The following is a 21,465-nucleotide window of genomic DNA, read 5'->3' as shown; positions in this document are numbered from 1 at the left end:
AAGCTCACTCATTGGACAGTAATGGAGGTGCTACAATTGATATCAGTACCCTTAGTTGGGGAGGGTGATTTAAAACATTCTAGGATTCCTGTTTTTGATTATTACACAGTGTCCTGTATTGGAAAGTGTGATAATGTGATAAGCACCAGACTGGGCATGGCTGTGATTCCCTCTTTGGTAATGGATTCTGCAAGCACTCACTGTCAAAAGCTTCCAACATGAAGAGTAACCACTAGAGAGCAGTCACCAGCTATGCAACTGTACTTGGGCACAAGTCAGCACCCTTAAAAGAGTGGGGCCAAAATTTAAGAACATTCATTAAAAAAAACTTGTTAAATTAAGTATCAGTGGTGGATTGGGATTTGGAAATTATATTAGAATGGCTGAGAGGATTATAGCAAAAAAGAAAATATGTCTTCCCTTTATTAGGTAGTAAATCAAGGGAAAAAAGTATGGCTTAAATTAGAATTTACAGATGTCTATTTATTTGTACATTTCCACAATTTTCAATGCACTGAAAAAGTTCTGGGAATCAAATGTCAACAAAAAGGTCAATTGTGTTCTGTATTACCAAGGATGATCCAGTCTCAGCTTAAATGTAAGTGTCTTAAGTGCTTTTGCTTGATATATGGAGCAGGATGAATTCCCTGTAATATCCCACGCAGAAGAACCTAATATTCTGTGAAGCTCAGCATCATTTTGCATTGTAACCAAATTTTTCAATGGTGTCCTCTATTATATTGCATGATCATTCAATAGTGGTTGAAGCAAAGATGTAGCTGATTTAGTTAAAAGGATACACCCTTGGGAATTTAGGGGCAACAAACCAGAAAAGTGCAACTCGTTTCAGCCTTGTAAGGTGGAACCTCTGTGCGTCCTTTATAAGGTCAGTGATTCCAAGGGTGACAAGCAGGGGTCAGGGGTCATACCCTAGGAATTCCTGTTTCCCCTCCTGAGAGTCCAGTTAACCAAGAGAGGTGAGGTGTGCTGGCTTCAATAAGGTAGAGGTTTGCTCTAGTGGGGGTAGGAGGGGCACTCCATCTGACAAAGGAAGTTTTTTTTGTGCCTGTCCTCCTAAATAGGGTTGGGGGGGGAGGGGCAGGTGTGCTTGAGGGAGCTGCTTTAGCTCTTGGGAAGGTCTTGCCAGCCCTCTTCACTGCTCCCAGTGCTGGGAATGAACAGAGATTTTCCAGAGCCAGACAAATGTCAAAGACATTCTGAAACCCTAGGTATATGCAATGCTGTACCACTGACCCTGCAAACTGTGGCAGGGTCAGCACTACAGGGCATCAATGAAACAACTGTCATCTTCAGCCATCGAATTTTGGAGGCAGAATATTTTTAAAAAATGATAGTTGACAGATGAGCACAGGCAGCAATTCAATCTTCAGTCTTTGGATAATACGCCAACACTAGGGACTTTGCTTTTGCAGTTGAAGATGCAAACTGAAACCCTTCATCAGACTGGTCTTGTACTAAATCTCCACCCTTTTATCGGGCAAGAGACCTCTGGCATTGCAGCATCCACAATTCCCATGTATCTCTGTAATTATTGCAAAGTAGGATTTGCTGCCACACTTTGTACAAAATTCCTGGAGGCAGTGGAATTGCTAATTTATGATTTGGATGCAACCAAAAATTCACAGGCCTGACCCATTCAGCATCTCCAGTTTATTCCAAATAACATAAAGCTGATTTTAATGCCAGCACTGTATACGTTGTGACCATACTTTATTTTGCATTTTGGTTATGGACATCCTTCAAACAATGTTTTAGAAATACAGAGAATTTGTTGAAAGTAAGGAATATGCAAGTGAGGTACAGAGTTTCTCTGGAATCTGCAACCTGTCAGTATAACAAGTATATCTGTGCATTATTATAAGTTACATCAAGTAGCCATTTTATATATAAAGCATGAGATTTCTTTCTCCCACCTTAACAAGACAAAAATATATACAAAACATAAAATGCACTGTTGAACTTTCAACGTGAGATTTTCTGCTCTAGATAAGGCTAAACAGTAAAGCTGAGCACAAGTGACCTTGCTCCCTTTAACTCCCTATGGTTCAGAAATGTGTTTTTTCACCCATTGTAAAAAAAAAGTGTTTTTTTTCAATTCACTTTTGCAGTAGAAAAAATATTTTGAAAGGATTTATTTTTATTACAACATTGGCTTTGAAGCAACTACGTAAAAAAATAAAAAGCTAGCAGTGCATTGATCTGTTAGAAAATAAGGATTAACTGGTTGTCAATTGTGGTAACAGGTCCGTGCATGTTGGATCTAAAGGAATGTGCTGCACTGTATAGGGTAACACTGTCCAATTTAATAAATGCTCAGGTTATTTTTATTTTAGAAGGGGAATAAATAACCACGACAGGGGTTATCGTGTGCTGGTCCACAAATGCTTACTTTCACAGACTAATTGCTTGGTCACTGTATTTGTTTAAATTACTACAAAAATGTACTAGTTTTCATTTAAAAAAAAAACACAATCATTTTAGTCTTTTTTCTAGAAGTACTTTAAAATGGTAAAAAGCGGTCGTTAAGTCACAAAAGGGTTACTTGTTGCTTCCGTGACAACTCAGAACCAAAGAGAAGAACTCCAAGACTGCACAAACATAAAGGTCACAGGGTTATCTTTACCTGAAATTAAAATGATTCACATGATTTTTTTTGTTGAAATATTCAACTTTCATAGCTGTTTATTGTTTCACAAAAGCTTTGTTTCTTTAATGTTTTCATACATTCTCTGCAAAATAATAGACTGGGGTGGGGGGTGGGGAGATGAGGAGGTTTCAAGGACTCAACATTATGATTTAAATTCAAGGCACATACATGATACACCAAAAGGGTGCAAGATAATGAACTTTGGTTCCTTGCACTATGGAAAATTTGGAACAAAAAGAAAAAGTTAAACCAAAATGCCACTGTCATTTGCACAAACATGTTCTGACATCTGCATTACAAAAGTAGTCGTTGATCTTAATACATTTTTAAGCATTCTTGCTGCAGGCATTTTCTTAAAAAAATGAATCTGGATTTTTGTTATTGTTCTGTTCACCTTAGATGTAATGCCTGTTTACCAGTATTGCTTATTCCCAAAACTGGCTTAATTTCAGAACTGTCTGCTGCCAAGTGGAAGGTGCAAAGAATGAACATTTCAATCGGGTCAATGTTTGCGTGGATTAATCAAATTGAATCAATTAAACGTATGATCTTCAGAAACTTAAGTGAACTGCTAATCCTTCAATTTTCATTAACATCAGTATGTCCAAGATAAGGTACTGTGTGAATATTTTACCTATCAGTATTGTACAGAGTACTGTTATCATTCAAACATTGTACAGAATACTGTTAATGCAGTGTTCTTAATATTAAAATGGAGTCACATTTCTTCAGTTAACAAGCTGTCCTTTGCGTTAACTAAACAAGATACTGTGGCACATAGCCCCAAGTGTTGGAGCTCTGGTAGTACATGGGTGAAATTGTGCTTATGCATGACGAGTTCCTGATCTCGGTCATGCCATGGTGGAGTTTACACCCTTCCTTCAGGCTGCCAGCAGAGCTGACAGAAGTCTGGGGGGGTAAGGAAACAGGTCATCCTGTTTGTGGCATGGAAGGCACAGGGAGACGGACAGAGACAAAGGGAGGAAGAAATAAACACCCTCAGTTTAGAATATAAAGGTATTAGATGCAAACTAGCCAATCTGAATTATCTGGGTAAGATTCATTCAGTAGGACAGCAACATGTTCCTGTGAAAGCTATCCTCTGCACGCTAAACTAAGAAATGAGGCCACTTTTGTCAAACTGTAATGTAGCTGAATATTGAAGCAATTGTCCCAACAATCTGATTATAATAATTCGACGCCCCAATCGTAGCCCATTCATCTGTGCAACAAGTGTGAAATGTAACAAATGGCTTCCATTTGAATGGAGGAGATGTAAGTGTAACTATTACACGTGGGAACCCTACGGAATATGTTATATGATTAGTTTCGCCAGTACTGAGTTGGTCAGCGAGTTGACATCCTAATGCTTCACTGTTGCCATGGTTTGGTTAGCTCTGGGTCAAAGTGCTGTTAATCATATTTATTAAAGTGTTCCTGAAAGCTTCTTAGTCTCAATAAAGAACTGCAAAGTTTTAACAAATCAACAATGATGACTATGCACCCTTTGAATTAATTACTTTGTTGTTTGAGAATAAACCTTATTTGTTTTCTGTTAATTGACAAATGTGCTGTAACACGCAAAATGTCATTGCAGCAAATTCCACATGGATTCTGACCTCATTATTATGAAACCACCACGCTCTTCAAATATATTAAATATTGACTATTGCGGAGTTCAAAGTCTAAAAAACTTAATTGATCTAATTGTTGGGGGAAATCTAATCAAAGCATTGAATAAAATGGAAGGTCGTAGCTTAAGTGGAATTTTAAGGAGACTCTGCTAAAAGCGTATTAAATTATATTGTACATACAGTATACTGAAAGTACTGAACAGTCAATTGATGCATCAGATTAAGCTCCTGAAATGGGTTGTTAGATAGATGTGTGATGTGGTTTCCAGTCGTGGAGACCATAGGTCCCAAGTTCAACTTACAGTCTGAACTGAGCTGGGTTAGTTGCTCCTAGCTGAGTGTCTGAATGCTAAAACTGTTCACAATGCCCTGGGCTACAGATAGTGGGGGGGCGGGGCGGGGGGTGGAAATCGTCAGAAGTTACCATGCCTGATTGCTATGCAGTGGCCCCCTGCTGGAAAACAGGTGGATGTTGGGCTTGGCTGGACTGTCCTCCGAGGCCATTTGCTTACACTCACATTTAGGCTCACAACTCGATATGGCCATGAGGAGCAAGGTACCAATGGCAGGGAAAACTATACCACAGCAAAGGACAAACATTTTCAAAACAGGAAGGTGAGCAAACATGGTAGAGGGACAGCTTGGGAAGATCAGATTAACTATCAGTCTTGGTTGGTTTCTAAATTAGGTGCCAGTGTAACTGTTCAGAAGATGTTTTAAACCCCGACTGTGAAACTACATCATTAAATGCTGTCAAACGTTAAAAAAAATCATTTATGAACATAGGCCTTGATTGTACAGCAACAACTATACACCTTACTTAATCTCTTTTTTTAAACCACTTGACTGCATTACAAAATTGTTGCTACTTATTTTTTGTAATAGAAAAGATAGCAATTTTTTTTTACACTGTATAAATTACACAGTAGGCAGACACAATCTGTCTGGACAATATTTCACAAATATATTCTAGAAAGTCCCATAACTGCAGGTCTTTATACTGCATGGTCATGTATGACATTGTTCCAAATCTGGAGTCCCACTAGTACAGTATCTGCTGTTGCTTCTGGTGTGGCAGTCTGTAAAGTTAATCGCTCCATTTGGAGGGTATATCGACTGCAGTCTAAAATCCTCCTTAAGCATTTGTTCATTATTTAATGAGACTATGTGAAAACTGTTCTCAGTCATTTCGAGAATTGTGTTGTCCTTTTTAGTGCCCGCCTCACAGTAGTCATCTTTCCTCCGTCCTCGATTGTACTTCCACGAATGCGAATTGTATTTCCCCTTTTTGTGCATGTGCCAGCAGAAAATGCTGAGTAGAACAACCAGTACGATGATCACTGCTCCCCCTATCAGCCCCGCCAACAGTAAAGGGGAGCTCAGATCCTGCTGGGTTGCCTGCTCGGGACTCGAGGCCATGTTCGTGTTAAAAGATGATGACTTTGTGGTGGCTTCTGAACAAACTGTATCATCCTCGGGGTGAAAGTTATTCGAGGCATCCAGGAGAACCATGCAAATCCTGTAGGTCGATTTGGGCTCCAGATTCAGCAGGCTTAGCTGCTCCGTGTCCCCACTAACTATCCTTTCATGCATAATGCCACCGACTAAACTGTGGCCTAGCTTCACCCACGTGACCCTGTACTTGGTCACCGTGAAGATGGCCAGCCAACTGATTTGAATGCAGGTGTCATTCACAAATTGAACAGTGAGTTGCAATTGGCCGACTGGCAAAGAGTCCGTGAATTCTTTGTCTCTTGCAGGGACAAGGGACGTCGACCCCGGTGTGAAGGGGAGAATAGAGGTGTTGTTAGCAGGATTAAAAGTAGTGGGGATGACAGTCACTATGGCAGATGGCAAAGGGGCGGGGGGGATGGGTGTGACATGAGGGGCAGGGGTGGTAACTGGGCAGGATACTAGGTTTATATTCAGGTCTCTTATAGCCATTCCTCTGACTTTATCGGGCCCCTGACACATCAGCCCACGCACGTTTATAGAAAACGAAAGTGACTGCAGCCATTTGGTCACCCACTTTATGTTGCAGTCACAATGCCAGGGGTTATTCCTCAAAAGAATCTGTTTCAAACTAGTCATACCATTGAAAACTCCTTTCACCAGCATCCGGAGCTGGTTGCTGGAAAGATCCAACTTCTCGAGTTGTTTCAGTTGACTGAAGGCAGTGACTGGAATCTGACTGATTTGGTTCTCCTGCAAACTGAGTTTCACCAAGTTGCCGCCTGGAAGGTTCGGTGGGGGCACGGTGAGAGAATTCCGCACCAGCGAGAGCTCTGTCAACTTCGCCAACTGCTCCAGGGCTCCCTCGGCAATCCCTCCGTCAGTCAGGAGGTTCCCATCCAAGACCAAGCGCTGAAGAAGGGTCAGGTTCCGAAAGGCTAGCTCCGACACAGTGGAGATCCGGTTCTCGTCTAGCCGTAGCTCCTCCAGCCCTAACGGTAACCCAATCGGCACACTGCTCAAATGGTTCCTGGATAAGAACAGCAGCTTGAGGTTGGTAGCTTCTCGGAAAGCGCCATCTTCAATGCCAACAGTTGAGATGGAGTTGTCATCCAGATGTAGCTTTTCGAGTTTCTGCAACTGGCTGATGGCTTCCCTGGAGACAGTCTGGATGTTATTTTCCTGCAAGTGGAGCTCCTTCATGTTTTTTGGTAGGTTTACAGGGAACTCATCCAGTTCATTGCCGTACAAGTATACCGTTTGAACAGAGAGCACATTTCGCAAGTCAAGAGGAAATCCAGCATTGTTGATGACGTTGTTTTGGAGGTAGAGAATAACGGCACCCTCTGGTATCCCAGCAGGCACTGATGTCAAACCACGGTCATTACAGTAAACAAATTTCCTATCACAACGGCACTCCAAAGGACAAAAATCCGCCCCGGCTATTTGTGCACACAGTCCCAATAGAAACATAATCCATAACTGCAATAAAGTAATCCAGTCCATGAAACAGACTCTGGTCCGTGACATTCCCATCACTCTTAACAATTAAGGAATTCTAATTGTAAAACAGCAGGCGTTTAGAAAATCCACAATGCCAGAGGCAGCTCCTGTGAATGGAAAGCCGGTGTTTGCTTCATCCAAACACTTGGGAGGAGAAACAGTACATGTGCCTGGTGAGAATAATCCTTGTGTGCGTTTTTTTTATGACTTAAGAGTGGAAGCAGCAATTTGTTAACTAGAGCTGTGCTCTGAAAATTCTTCCATCTAAACCAGGACGCTCGATGAGGACTAACGCACATCACATTTTGCTTTTGCTGGAGATTGGCAATTTGGAATTGCACATATAAACGCAAGCACACAGCCCAGCAGCATTTGGTGGGTTTATTAAATCCGGAGTCTCTTCATCACACACTGCTGCTCCAAGTCAGAAAGGGGTGTCATCTCAGCTTGCCTGGTACATCTAGAATCCTATGCCATTAAAAAAAACACACACAACAAATAAATGAACAGTTCATTTGGATTCACATACTCTCAGAGATGCATTTTTCAACCAAGAGCTGCCTCTGCTGGATAAATCTATGGGCTGTCAGTATACCATTAACTGCCTTCAGTTTACTCCACGCCAGTTAATAAAATAAGACTATTAAAAAGCCAGTTCAGAAGAGAGGGGGGGGCAAAAACACCAGCCCTGAGACTGACTAAGATTTAAACAGTGGAGATGGTGATCATTACTAGTGATGGATGTTAGCACCAGATAATAAAAAATTAAATCAGGTTGCAGTATAAAATTCTAGCGGTTTTTTTTGGAAAGAAACAGAATTATAACTACCTTTACGTTGCTGACCGATACTGTGCCTCGGTCATACCCTGTTTTTTATTTTTCCGTCTCCTTCACGATTTCCGTGGTTTGGTAGTTAATCTTGGCTGAGCGAGGGTAGCACAATCCCAGTAGTTGGGTTAGGCTGACTTGTACTCCACTCGGCTTCTGTCATCACTGAACAGCGTCTCCGCTCAGCCCAGCGGAGGGCTCTGCTTCATCAGGTCTGGCCATGCTTTGACGCCCCCTCTCTCTCTCTCTCTCTCTATCCCTCCTGGGTCCCTCAAAGCACCGGAACCCCTCAAGAGTCGCCTCTGCCGCGGTTTCTCTTCTAGGGACGAGAGGATTTAATACGTTAAGCAAAAGAAGAAAGAGCCCCAGCCTGAATTCCTGGTGCACGCAATGATATGCCAGTAATGATGCGTCTGATCAGACTGTTTTTTGCTAACGTAAGTCTTCCCTTTCCCTCTTAAAACCCCTGGGAGATGTTTACAGTAATGAATTCAGCTGACAGCGATCTCTCTCTCTCTCTCAGACCCTCCCATCTCTCTCTCTCTCTCTCTCTCCCCATTTGAAGAAGGTTTCTGCGCTCCAGCAAGAAAGCTTTCCTCTGGCAGTAGGCGAATGCTGGAGCTCCTCAGCGCGTCTCTGTCCACTCCTTTTTGACAAACTGTGGAGTTGTTCGATGAACAATTTAATTTTGCCTCCCCTCAAATTTCCCCCGGCAAAGCCCCCATTTCCTCTGACCTTGAGCTCGCCTGGAAATATAATGAGCTCGGGCAGTCGAATAGCTGAAGGGTCTATTTAAAATTTGGATTTACTGTTCGATTTTTAAAAAAAAACATTATACAAACTTGAACAGTTGCGCAAGGCTTCCTCAGCAGTCAGCTACCATCTGAGGCTGCCTGAACTGGCAGCAAACGAAAGTATTAAACGGATGCTTGCGGTTATACTGGGGCGGGGGGAGTTAATTATGAATTAGACGATTGATTTTCCCTTTATCAATTGCTGATCATTATTCAACAGAGGACATCGAGGCTTTGACAGATTCCAGTGTGAAAGGTGGAGGGATGTTACTCGCAAATCTTACAAACAATTTACTTTGCGATCAGATTAACCATCTAAGCTGTTTTTTGTTTAATAGGACTTGCCTGGGCCATGGTTGTTGCCTGTGGCCCGAAAAAGCGGCTTGCACTTTGAAGTGCACGGAAAGAAAAATATCGAGCATTTCGCCCAGAAATGTCCTCGTCCCCTGACCCCTTTAGTAGCCACAGGGACGCTGTGGTAGGTACTGTGTATTCAAATAATTCGATGCCAGATTGGCTGTTCAGCAGGAATTTAGAGGGATCTTGTATCCCCCCCCCCCACCCCTTGCATGTTGGACCCTTAAAACGCATCTCTTCGAATATTAACATTTCATGCAAGCAAAGGGGAAGATTAGTCCTCGGAACTGCACGGTCAGTGGGCATTTCATCATTTATTACACAATTTGCAACTTTTACTTTATGGCCTGGCAGCGAACACATTATATCACCTGAAGACGGTGACTGACTATAAACTCACAAGTTGCTGTCCTCGGGTTAAGATCCCAATGACTAGAGCCGTTCTCCAAACGCCCTACTATAACAAGAGGGGCGAACGCCTGAGAAATCCGCCAATGCCTGCCCGAGATTAGAGAAAAGATCAAGTGAAAATGCAAATGCGTGTGTTTATATAAAAAAAAAGGAAAAGCCTTTCGGAGCAGCGGGATTCGCACTAGGGTTAACGTGCGCACCAGCGTTAACAAGTGCTAGAGGCGAGATGCTTCGTGCCTGCACCGCGGTGGGTTATAGCGAGGTGGCAGTGCGACACAGGGAGAGTCAGTCCACTTACTGTGCAGTGAGCTGGGGCGAATGGAGGACGCTGCAAAGCGCAGCTGTCGTAAATGATTTGAATCTCGCCATCCAACCAAAGACACAAAAAGATACATTGACACGCTGCACAGAGAGAGAGAGAGAGAGAGAGAAATGAAGCACTTTGAAATAGAAGTGCTCAATAAGCTGCAAACACCCGAGACTGCTCCTGTGTGTGTGTGGGTGGGTGGGGGACAAGTACATTAAGGGGCAGGGCGGGGAATGAAGGGAGGAAATCTCATTAATTGATATTAATAGTCCCTCTATTTTGTAGAAAGGTGTGGTGATTTTCCATGTGGCAACTTTAACGTGCACTTTGGCTCGAAATGGCATTGACCCCCCTCCCCCCCTTCAAGGTTTGTGATTTTTACAGTCACGTTGCTTTTGTGGGTCGGTGGTAGTTGTGTTGTGGTTTACCCTTTGCCGGCGATGTTAAAATGTGTGTTCTTTGCCAGGAGCACCAGCCTAAAACCCATTTTAGAATCAGTGACTATAATAGAGTGGGACTGCATTCCGTCCCAGTTTTAACCAGCGAGGCACTGGTTCGCGGGGGTTTAAGGGCTGTGAAAATGCGGGAGCTGAAAGGGTTAAAAGTGTTGGTTTGGGTTGGAGATTTACTCTCCCTTTCCCCCGGCTGCTACTCAACACCAACCCTCCCCCCTCCCACCCAAAAATAAAACATCTGCCTGACGCCAAGAAGCCTGAAGTGTCTGGCCACTGACAGTCACAATAACTCTCAGCGGCGATGTTACTGTGTGTCTGCTTTGATCGAGCTGCCTGCCTGTCCATGAGCCGAGCGGCGGATTAAGCTGACAGACTCCCCCTCGCCCTCGCCTCTCTGGATGGGGAGCGCGCATTTGTTGTTGCGAGAATAAAAAAAAGGAAGTTTGTTTTTCTTCCTTAAAAAAAACAGGATTAGCTCTGTATTTTTCCCCCCCCCGCCCCCTCCCCGTGGACGTTTCAGGGAGGGTCGGCTTCTGAATGAGCCGAGAGGGTGATTTGTCCGAGACTCCCAAGTCTTGCAGCCACATCTTGCTCTGCTACAGACGTGACGTCTGCCACAAGTCATGTGCATGTGAGGAAGGCGGGTCGCGTCCAGTAACTTTTACAGATTGATAGATAGATGCTCTACCCCCGGGAAGATATCTAGGTTAGCTACCTGCCAGGAGTGAGCAGACATGGGAGACGGTGGAGCATGTGGGCGCAGAAGGACATGAGCCACGAACATCCCCGCCCCAGAAATGTAATGACCTCACCAGGTTAGCAAAGCCAAGCCTCCTAACTGGTACCTCTCATTATTCACTGTTTAGCCACCACCTCTTGCCCCATTACTCACTAAATCCCATTACCCTGCTACAATCACCACAGCTCCCCTGTTCTTCAAAATCATGCCATGGGAGCATTTATGTCCTTCAGAAAGAGCAGAAGTAGCCTCCATTTAACACCTTAGCCAAAAGATGCCACCTCGAACAGTGTGGCACTCCCACAATTGCTCCACCCCCTTAAGTTCCTACTTCAGTCCTCTGCATCTGCTATTCTCCCTTGTTAGTCCTTTTTACACCTCTCTCAATTTTCACACACAAGTACCATCTTTCCCTCCTTTCATGCTAACCTTACATATGATGCAAAAAGAAAAAAAAACTATCATTTCTATAGTGCCTTTCATAACCTAAGGGCAACAAAATGCTTTAAAGCCAATGAAGTACTTTTGAAGAGTATTCAATGTTGTAATAAAGGAAACATGTAAGCTAATTTGCACACAGTCAGCTCCTACAAACATGAATGTGTTAATGACCCAAATAATCTGTTTCAATGATATTGGTTGAGGGATAAATTTGGCAGAACAACAGTGATAGCTTCCCTACTGTTTGAAATAGTGCCATGGGACCTTTTACAAGATCTCAGTCTAATATCTTATTCAAACAGCACCTCACGCCAGTGCAGCACTCTCTCAGTACCCCACTGGAGTATCAGTCCTGATTTTTGTGCTGAAGTTCAGAGTGGGACTTGAACCCACAGCTTCCTGACTCAGGGGGCAGGAAAGCTACAGACTGAGCTGGGACTGTCACTACAACAAGTTGCTGCTGCTTTCAGAAACTAACTGTCCATCTCTGCTTACCCGTGCCACTCGTCCCTTTTTTTTTGTTTGCATTTTAGCTCCAGCAGCTCCAATCAGCCTTCAGAAAGCAGAAGGTGATGACAACCAGGGCAGCACTACACAACAGGAGCCATCACTCAACCTTACAGACAACCACCATCTCAGAGTATGGCACCATGTGTATAAGTGAAAGAACAAACTCGCATTTGTATAGCACCCTTTCATGACTTCAGGACATCCCAAAGTGCTTTACAGCCAATTAAGTAATTTTTGAAATGTAGTCACTTTAGTAAGACAGGTAACGTGGCAGCTAGTTTGCACACAGCAAAGACCAACAAACAACAATGTAATAATGCCCAGATAAACTTTTTCTAAGTGATGACGATTAAGGGATAAATATTGGCCAGGACGCCATGCAGAACTCCCCTGTTTTTCAAAATCATGCCATGGGAGCATTTATGTCCTTCAGAAAGGGCAGAAGTAGCCTCAGTTTAACACCTTAGCCAAAAGATGCCATCTCAAACAGTGTGGCACTCCTACAATATTGAACTGAGTGTTAATCTGGATTTTGTGAAGTTTCTGGGGTGGGACTTGAACCCCACAATCACCTGACTCAGATGTGAATGCTACCACTGAACCATAGCTGGTGTAGTTTAGAGGGTGGGATAGAGAGGTCTGAACTTGGACATGCACCCAAAAAAAGTGTGCAAGTGCAATGAGATAAGACAGCTCAAGGAGAGCTTGTCATCCTAGTGCTGCTGCACAGAGCAGATAGCTAGGCAGCTGGATCAGACCAGAGGAAAGTCATCATGGAAACTACAACAATAATCCTTTGGATTTTCTCAAACCTCTATCATAGAATCATGGAATGGTTATAGCACAGAAGACGACCATTCAACTCACCATCTCTGTGCTGGTCCTCTGAAGGAGCAGTTCACCTCATGCTACTCTCCTACCTTTTCTCATAGCCATAGCCCTACAAATTTTTCTTTCTCAGGTTATGATCCAATTCCCTTTTGAAAGCCTCAATTGACCCTGTCTCCACCATACTCTCAGGCAGTGCACTCCAGATCCTCACTGTGTGATAAATGATTTCCTCCTATCACCATTGGTTCCTTGCCAATTACCTTAAATCTGTGCCCACTTGTTCTTGACCCTTCCACCAATAGGAACAGTTTCTCCCTATCTACTCAATCCAAACCCCTCAGCCCCTCATAATTTTAAATACCGCTATCAAATTTTCTCTAAGCCTTCTCTAAAGAAAACAGTCTTAACTTCTCCAATCTTTCCATGTAAAGTTCCTCTTCCCCAGAGCTACTCTCATAAACCTTTTCTTCATCCTCTCTGATGCCTTCACATCCTTCCTAAAGTGTGGTGCCCAGAACTGGACTATAATCCAATTGAGGCTAAACCAGTATTTTATACAGGTTTATCATAACTTCCTTGCTTTTGTGCTCTATGCCCTCATTGATAAAGCCCAGCATGCCATATGCTTTATTAACACCTGGAATGGAACACCACCACCTGGAAGTTCCCCTGCAAGCCACTCACCATCCTGACCTGTAAATATATCGCCGTTCCTTCACTGTCACTGGATCAAAATCCTGGAACTCCTTCCTTAACAGCACCATGGGTGCATTTGCACCACATGGGCTGCAGCGGTTCAAGAAAGCAGCCCACCACCACCTTCTCAAGGGCAATTAGGGATGGGCAATAAATGCTGGCCTACCCAGCGTTGCCTACATCCCATGAACGAATAAAAATAATTGCACTCTCAACCTGTCCTGCCACCTTCAATGATTTCTGCACATATGCACCAATGTCCCTGTGTTCCTTTAGAATTGTACCATTTACTTTATATTATCTCTCTGCATTCTTCCTACCAAAATGAACCACTTCATACTTCTCTGCATTAAATTTCATCTGCCACTTGTCCACCCATTCCAACAACCTGTCTATGTCCTTTTGAAGTTTTATACTATCCTCCTAATGGTTCACAATTCTTTCAAGTTTCATATTGTGTGCAAATTTTGAATTGGTGCCTTGTACACTAACATCTAGGTAATTACTAATATAATGTTAAAGCAAATGCAATGAGCCCACCTGATCTGTTACCCATGCACGAGATCATATAGAAACAGTATTCTGTTGACAAGCTTGAAACCTTACTTTAAACACTGTCAGGAGTTAAAAGAAAATTGTATCAAAGCAAGTATTTTAATGAGTTTGAAAAGCTTCATCCACTTGTCACCTCGGCAAAACATCAATGATTTGCATTTCAGACACACTCTTCAGTTCAGAGGAAAAGTACCTCAGAATACTGCACATGGGAGAGGGAAGGAAACCAGGAGGAGTGGGTGGGTGGAGGGAGAGAAACTAAGTTGTCATTAAAAGTCAGTTGAAGAGAGCATTTAGATGACTTTTGAAAGCACAGAGAAGACATGGAAGAATTTAAAGTGGGAGTTGCTGTGGGTTCAGACATGGTAGTAGAAGATGACGACCATCGATGGAGTACAGAATGCAGTAGAGACATTTGGAAAAAATACATAAATAGCGACATTTAGAGCAAAGTGCTAAATTTTGATATTGTCTGCTGAATGCCACTATGTCACGACCGCGTGATGGACAATATATTTTCACGTTGACAGCTTAAGGTTCTACACCTCAATATTCGTAATAATTATATATTCTGAAGCCTTTTTCCCAAGACCGAATGTCTGAGCAATTTGCTACTTTCAGAATCAACGCTGTCAGATGTTTTCTCAGGTCAACCATTTAACTCTCTGAAACACAATTTGGTTTGGAGCTTGGAGCTAAATGGAAGGGATCACTGTCAGTGTTTCATTTTAATTGTACTGTTTATATTGCTCATTCTTTATGTGTTGTTCATTTTGTGCTCAGGTTTCACATTTCCTTTTATATTTCTACCCTGGGTGTCAGTCCAGCTGCTACTTTTCTAAATGTCACTGAAATTGCATGAATTTTCGAACAGGGGTTAGAGCTGTTGTTTATGGTATAATCAGTGTGCATTTCATGGTTGCAATATCAGTCTGGGAGACAGAAAATTCCTGTCCCTTTCTATAGCCTTGCAAAAGTCAAGGATGAAGCAATTCCTGACTTGGATTGGTCTGATTTTACACCAAATTGGCAAGATTCAGGCCTTGCTGTGCAAATTTCAATGTGCAAACATGAGGCATTTGTATAAAATTTCTTTGTCTGGAGATAAAACCAGTTTAAAATTGACTAACCTCTCTATTGAAATAGTGAACAAAGGGATTTTTATGAGTGTGTTAAAACTCGTAAGCTAATATTCACATGGCATAATTTCAAGGTCTTAAATGCTCATTTATCACATAGCTCATTTTACTTTGTGACTACTATAGCAGTACATGAATTAGCAATAACCTCTACAGAAAATTGATACTGTTACTTTTTCATTATAATTCTGTTTCCAATATTTAAAGTTTAATTTGCCTTGCAGCAGTTGAATGACTAACGGCAGATGAACTTGGTTACAGCATACCTCTAATTAAATGCATTACTATATTTACATTTTAAAAAAGGGTTGGATCTACAACAGCATTGGTCCCGGTAAGTCAGGAGATATGCTGTTTCATTCATGCCCCCACTAAACCCCAAGAGCACCTGCTCCATCCAAAGCTAGAGGTGCCTTCTGTGCAACAAGGTATCTCTGTTTCACCGCCTCCTCCAAGAGGGTAGATCCCCTCAACAATTTCTCTCTCGCCACCCCTCAGAGCAGGATATTTCTCTCTTGTCATCTTGCTTCTTTTTCAACTGGTTCTCTCTCTTTATCTCTCCCCTTTTTCCAATGTGGTCTCTCTCTTTTGTGTCCCTCTATTTTGTCTGTTTCCTCCACATAAGTACTCAGTTTCTTTCTCTATCTCAACTGAATGCCCACTCTTTATTCTTTATCTAGCTCCAGTTTTCTCTCTTACTGTCTAGTTTATGTCAAATGTCTGATATCTACACATGTAGGAAAATGAAAATCAAATCAGTCCCAATCTGTGTTCTGTCTGCAGTTTGCTTGTTTTCTCGCCATCGCACTTTTATTTCTATGATTTTTGGAACATTTTCTCTTTCTCTTTCTCTCTCTGGCAGTCTGCCTGTGCCTCTGCAATTGCTTCTTATCTCTACAATCTTCCCCTCCCCTCTTTCATGCCATCTCTCCCACTTTCTCTAAGTATATCTTTCTATTTTCCATCCATGTTTCCTTGTCCTTCCTCTCTCTATGCAGTTTCTTGATTATTCTTTCTCCCCTCCCCCTCATCCCCTTTCTCTTATTTCTCTATGTTCTAATCCCGATCATCCTTGCTTTTACCTCTTTACTTTCCTTATTGACTCAACTTCTACCTGTCTCTAGATTTCAGCCGTTTTCACTCTGACTTTCCCAACATCCCTGCTGCTCAAGGGCAGCTAAATTCCAAATAAGCAGAAACCCTCTTGGCATGTCCTGCCCCACCTCGTATGTTTCAAAATCACTGAATGCACTTATTTCCAGTCTGCCTATTCACAGTCTCCACTGAAGTAAATACAGTTAGGTACTTATCCAAATGGGTTAGACTTTTGTTCATATGCATGTAAGGAATGCCACTGATTCCATGTAAAAATAAACAAGTTCCTTTGTGCATACAGTGGCTTCCATCGTAGAATTTTACAGCACAAGAGGCCACCATTTGGCCCATCATGCCTACACCACCTCTTTCAAAGCAGTATTCTTTTAGTTCCATTCCCAGACCCTTTCCTTAACTTGTTAATTTTTTTTCAAATATTTACTCACTCCCTTTTCATGGGCAACATTCCCCCCCCGCCACCACATTGGGGGGGAAGTGCAGGAGTGGGTGCGGGCAGGCGGCCTTCCGATCGGTGCCCCCGGTCGGGAGGGGGGGGGGCGTCGCCATTTTATGTGGGCGGTCCAATTAAGGCCTGCCCAGCATGACGTCCGCCAGGAAGCGCTGTGCGCTCCCTGTGCGGTTAAGGGGGATTCCCTCAGCCGGGAGTGCGCACTCTCACGTATGCGCGCGAAAGAGCACACAGATCTCCCTGAGGCAAAGTGCTGCCTCAGGGAGATCGGCTCCGATTTAAAACTTTAACTAAAGGTGATAAAAAAATTTCCCTGACATGTCCCCTCATGTGACACTGTCACATGAGTTGTGACAGGTCCATAACTTTTATTGAAACATTTCATAAAAATTCAAATACCCTCATGAAACCTCATCCCGCCCGTGGATGAGGTTTCATATTTTTTCCAAAGCCCGCCAGGGCTCCCGGCCTGCCCGCTAACCTTAAGGTTGGACGGGCAGATCCACTACTCATCTTAATCTGTTTTTTAATGGCCTTAATAGGCCGAACTGAGAATCTAAATGACGCGGGGTGACGTTGGGACACATGCCCGACATATCCCCGCGTCATTTTACGTGTTGGCGAGCGGGCCCCGCCCCTGCTCACCGATTGGAAGATGCTGCCCCATGACTTTTATGAATTTTACTTCCATAATGGCTTTTGGTAGAGAATTCAATAACAAAGCTTTGCATTGAAAAACAAATCACCTAATCTTTCACTTCCTTTCGCTTTCACAGGTGTACAATGTTGTCACAGCCTAGGATGCTTAGTGCTAGCGTAAGGCGTGTGGGATAGTTTGTGAGGGAGCTGAGAGGTGTCACTAGCCCCAATTTATGGGTAAGTCTGAGTTTTATTTAAATGTTAGGTGCTAAATTTTGAATTTTAGACACACAATAAACTTTCATGGCATGTCATGTTACGTGTTGGAAAGTGAAATCATTTGGTGGAAAGTGAATGAAGAGAGCCTTGCAATGGGGGAGAAAGGTTTTATGTAATATGATTGGTGTATAACAAAAGGGCAAAGTAATCAATTAGAAGGGAGAAAAGTACAAAACCCTAACCAATGAAGTGGAAGAAAATCGACAAAGCGTAGATGACAGATACAATGCACAGTAAAGTTTAATTATAAAGATTATTCAATGTGAATTCGAAACAGCAGAGCCAAAGCTCTCAGTGTAATAAAGCAATAGGAGATTTATACTATTATTTCCAGCAAGGGTACTAATATAGTTCTGCTGTTTGCAGCAATGTACATATGGAGCAATAGTTTAAAAGGCATATGGCATTTAATTTTTGCCAAATGGATGGTGTTCATCCAAGTTGTTTAGTGTTATTTATTTAAGTAAAATAACACAGTCAGTAGCAAATTAAATGCGGAAAGAAATTCAGATCACTGCTTCAGCTGGCTACATCCTGGTCATCTGCTACAAGCTGAAACAATATTAGGCTTCAACAAGGAGGTTGTGTTAGTCAGTGAGTGTCGTGAAAATCCAGCAAAAGGTCACCCAGTGAGGGAATGTCTGGAACTGTGGCATAGCAATGCTCAGGAAATGATGATCTTTTCAGCATCCTTCCCAAGGTCACAGAAAAATCTACTTGAGCTACCAAGCCCAAGTGGCTGCGCACAAACTTACTGAGATATTGATCTCACAGCGGAGTCACTTTACTGTTATTTTAGAACAGCTGGACAATAAAGTTGGAATTCCAAAGGTTAGCATGTTCAGTTTTATCAAAGGAGATTCGCGAAAATGTCGATATGCTGTGGGATAGCAAAAATGGGGAAAAAGACCTGACAGCCACCCATAGCAAAATGGTCGCCCACTCATCTGTCTACACACGACTTGCGCACCACATCTTGCCACAGATTTGGTTCGTTCCTGTTTTTTGGGGCCTCACTGCCTAGAGCTTTTCTTGGGGTTGTCCGGTGGCAAATTGGGAGGAATCCCGGAGAAATGACATAAATGGTAAAAGATTTTACGTTGCTTACTCAGAGCTTTCAGACAATTTGTTTTGAAGTTACGCGGGGAAATCAATCATGGAAATCCTGGGCCCATTTCTTCAATGTTTACTGTGTGCAGTTTTGGTCCCCTTATTTAAGGAAATGCATTGGAGGCAGTTCAGAGGAGGTTTACTAGATTGATTTTGTTTTACTAGATTGACGGCTGGAATGAGCGGGTTGTCATATGAGGACAGGTTAGGCAGACTGGGCTTGTTTCCACTGGAGTTTAGAAGGTGACTTGATTGAAGTATACAAGATCCTGAACGGCCTTGACAAGGTGGACATGGAAAAGCTGTTTCCTCTTGTGGTTGAGTCCAGAACTAGGAGGCACTGTTTTAAAATTAGGAGTTGCCCTTTTAGGACAGGGATGAGCAGAATTTTTTTCTCTCAGAGGGTTGTGTGAATTTGGAACTCTTGGCCTCAGAAGGTGGTGGACGTGGGGGTCGTCGAATATTTTTAAGGTAGAGGTAGATCGATTCTTGTTAGGCAAGGGAATCGAAGGTTATCAAGGTTAGATGGCAATGTGGGAATCGAAACACAAGATCATCAGCCATGATCTATTGAATGGCAGAGCAGGCTCGAGGGGTCAAATGGCCTACATCTCTTCCTATTTCATATGTTCGAAGGATGTCAGCTTGTCTGTTAGTAGTTGTGCAATATATAATTCCTCTGCCAGTGGGCAAATTAGTAATTTCCTGTTGAAAAATATAAAAATGTATATTACAAGCAGAAAGATCAAGCAGACTTGGGACTCCATATTTGCCTGTGCACACCTAAGCTGGGGCTGAGGAAAAAGGAAAAAAGTTTGTCGCTGTACAGTTACTCTTGTTGAACACTATTTGTGAGGATGTTGTAAGAGCAGAATGCGACTTACCTGTGATCCAGTCTGATTTTTTTACAAGTGAGTAGTCTTTATCTATCACTGAACTTCCAGACTCGTGCATGTGTGTGTGTGTGTGTGCGTGTGCACGCGCGCATGTGTAAAGTGCCTTGTGTGCTCACACATTAAGAAAAGCCACTTGCTAAGATACCGACAGTGTGACAGGAAATTTGTACAAGCTGCTTGTTCAAATTTCCCTGGATGTTTGTGGAAGCCTGTTCTGATTTATGGTTAATTTCTTCGAACCCTGGGAAATTTGCACAGGCTCATAGGAATCGCTGCCTGTACAAATTTCCCACCACACCAATAGCTATTGAATTCTTCAGCAAGAGGCACGGATGTGTGAGAGAGAGAAGATAATTGGGATTTTAAAAAAAAAACCTCATGCAGATTTATGACACATTAATTGTGCCAGATTTGTACTCAAAGAAAAATATTTTTATTACTCGAGATGTTTCAAATTGCAAATTTAAAACAATTCCAACTGCTCAGTTCAAATGCTAAAGCCTTACAAACAGGGTATATGATTTTGCAAAAATTGCAAGAATGAGGCAATAGGTTGACATTTTTGTTATGGCACTTGCAATGCACTATATTTTTAGTTTTGTTTAAATATTATAGATGGCTTCTTGGTCGTCATTGAGGAGTTCACCTGGAGGCGGAAGGGTTGAATCTAAGGAAGCCAAGTGGCTTGCTTGAAGGCTGCTTTGAGGACTAGAAATATAGGACTTTGGAGCAGGAGTAGGCCATTAGGCCCATCGAGCCTGCTCTGCCATTCGATAAGATCATGGCTGATCTGATTGTGGCCTCAACTCCACTTTCCTGTCTGCTGCCCATAATCCTTCACTTCCTTGTCTTTCAAAAATCTAACTCTGCCTTGAATACATTCCACGACCCAGCCTCCACTGCTTTTTGGGGAAGAGAATTTCACAGACTAACAACCCTAGAAAAAAATATTTCTCCTCATCTCCATCTCAAAATGGAGACCTCTTATTTTTAAACTGTGTCCCCTGATTTAATGGTCCAACATTGCTCCATAACAAATGGAAAATGGGTCTGTGTTAGGGTTGCCAATGGTGCAGGATTGTCCTGCAGTCTTCTGGAATTGAACACTAATCTACAGGATTATTGCGACCAACCAGGGAAACTCAGAGGAACAATGAAAATATTGTCTTCAATGTCTTTTCCATTCAACAGCCTTGGTTTCTACTTATAAAAATATTAACATGGAAAAACAGGTTGTTTGACTGACAGCCAAAAGAATCATCTAGTCAGGCAACGAACAGTCTGTTCCTGTTCCGAGAAGCATGGCAGGGCTGGTATGGACATGTTGGCCAATCAGTGGAGGAGTGTGGGGACGAGACAGTGGAGGCAGGCAGACATGTGGTGACACCGCAAGGAATTGACAGCCCTAGGCTGTGTTTTCACTTTCCACACTGTGAGCTTCTCATTCCTACTATGCCACCCCAGAAAACTGCAGAATGGAGCCTCGGCACTTCGCAACAGTGACAGTTGAGGGATAGAGAAGTGAAGGAATTACAGTTTATAGTCTTTTAAACGTTTCACTAATTCCATGCTGTTGAATTAGCTTTCCCTGCTGATACGCTGATATCTCGGAGATTGGCCAGGAGTCCAGTCCAAGCATTCCCTTCCTACCATGCG

The 21,465-nt window shown here is 42.7% G+C and overlaps 1 protein-coding gene and 1 long non-coding RNA gene across 4 annotated transcripts in view; one reads left to right on the top strand and one right to left on the bottom strand.

Annotated features, from left to right (window-relative positions):
- Positions 1–1,714: 1,714 nt before the first annotated feature.
- LOC144692969 (leucine-rich repeat transmembrane protein FLRT2) overlaps positions 1,715–21,465 on the bottom strand; it is a 58,534-nt gene continuing 38,783 nt past the window's right edge. For 2 of the 3 annotated variants that reach the window (XM_078562173.1, XM_078562175.1), the window contains 2 exons: positions 8,087–8,405; positions 1,715–7,725 (listed from right to left, as the gene is read on the bottom strand). In XM_078562173.1, coding sequence (XP_078418299.1) covers positions 5,311–7,290 — 1,980 coding nt within the window. In that variant the 5' untranslated portion in view covers positions 7,291–7,725; positions 8,087–8,405 and the 3' untranslated portion in view covers positions 1,715–5,310. Of the gene's footprint in view, positions 7,726–8,086; positions 8,406–9,637; positions 9,755–21,465 lie in introns of those variants that run through there. The other variant, XM_078562176.1, reaches the window with a different exon arrangement.
- LOC144692970 (uncharacterized) overlaps positions 11,145–21,465 on the top strand; it is a 114,906-nt gene continuing 104,585 nt past the window's right edge. Inside the window, exons 1-2 of the long non-coding RNA XR_013579434.1 lie at positions 11,145–11,225; positions 17,662–17,761. This is a non-coding gene — a long non-coding RNA (uncharacterized LOC144692970). The remainder of the gene's footprint in view (positions 11,226–17,661; positions 17,762–21,465) is intronic.

Source organism: Cetorhinus maximus, chromosome 18, assembly GCF_964194155.1.
Source record: "Cetorhinus maximus chromosome 18, sCetMax3.hap1.1, whole genome shotgun sequence".
Lineage (NCBI taxonomy): Eukaryota > Metazoa > Chordata > Chondrichthyes > Lamniformes > Cetorhinidae > Cetorhinus > Cetorhinus maximus.
This window is presented reverse-complemented; position numbering and strand designations above follow the sequence as displayed.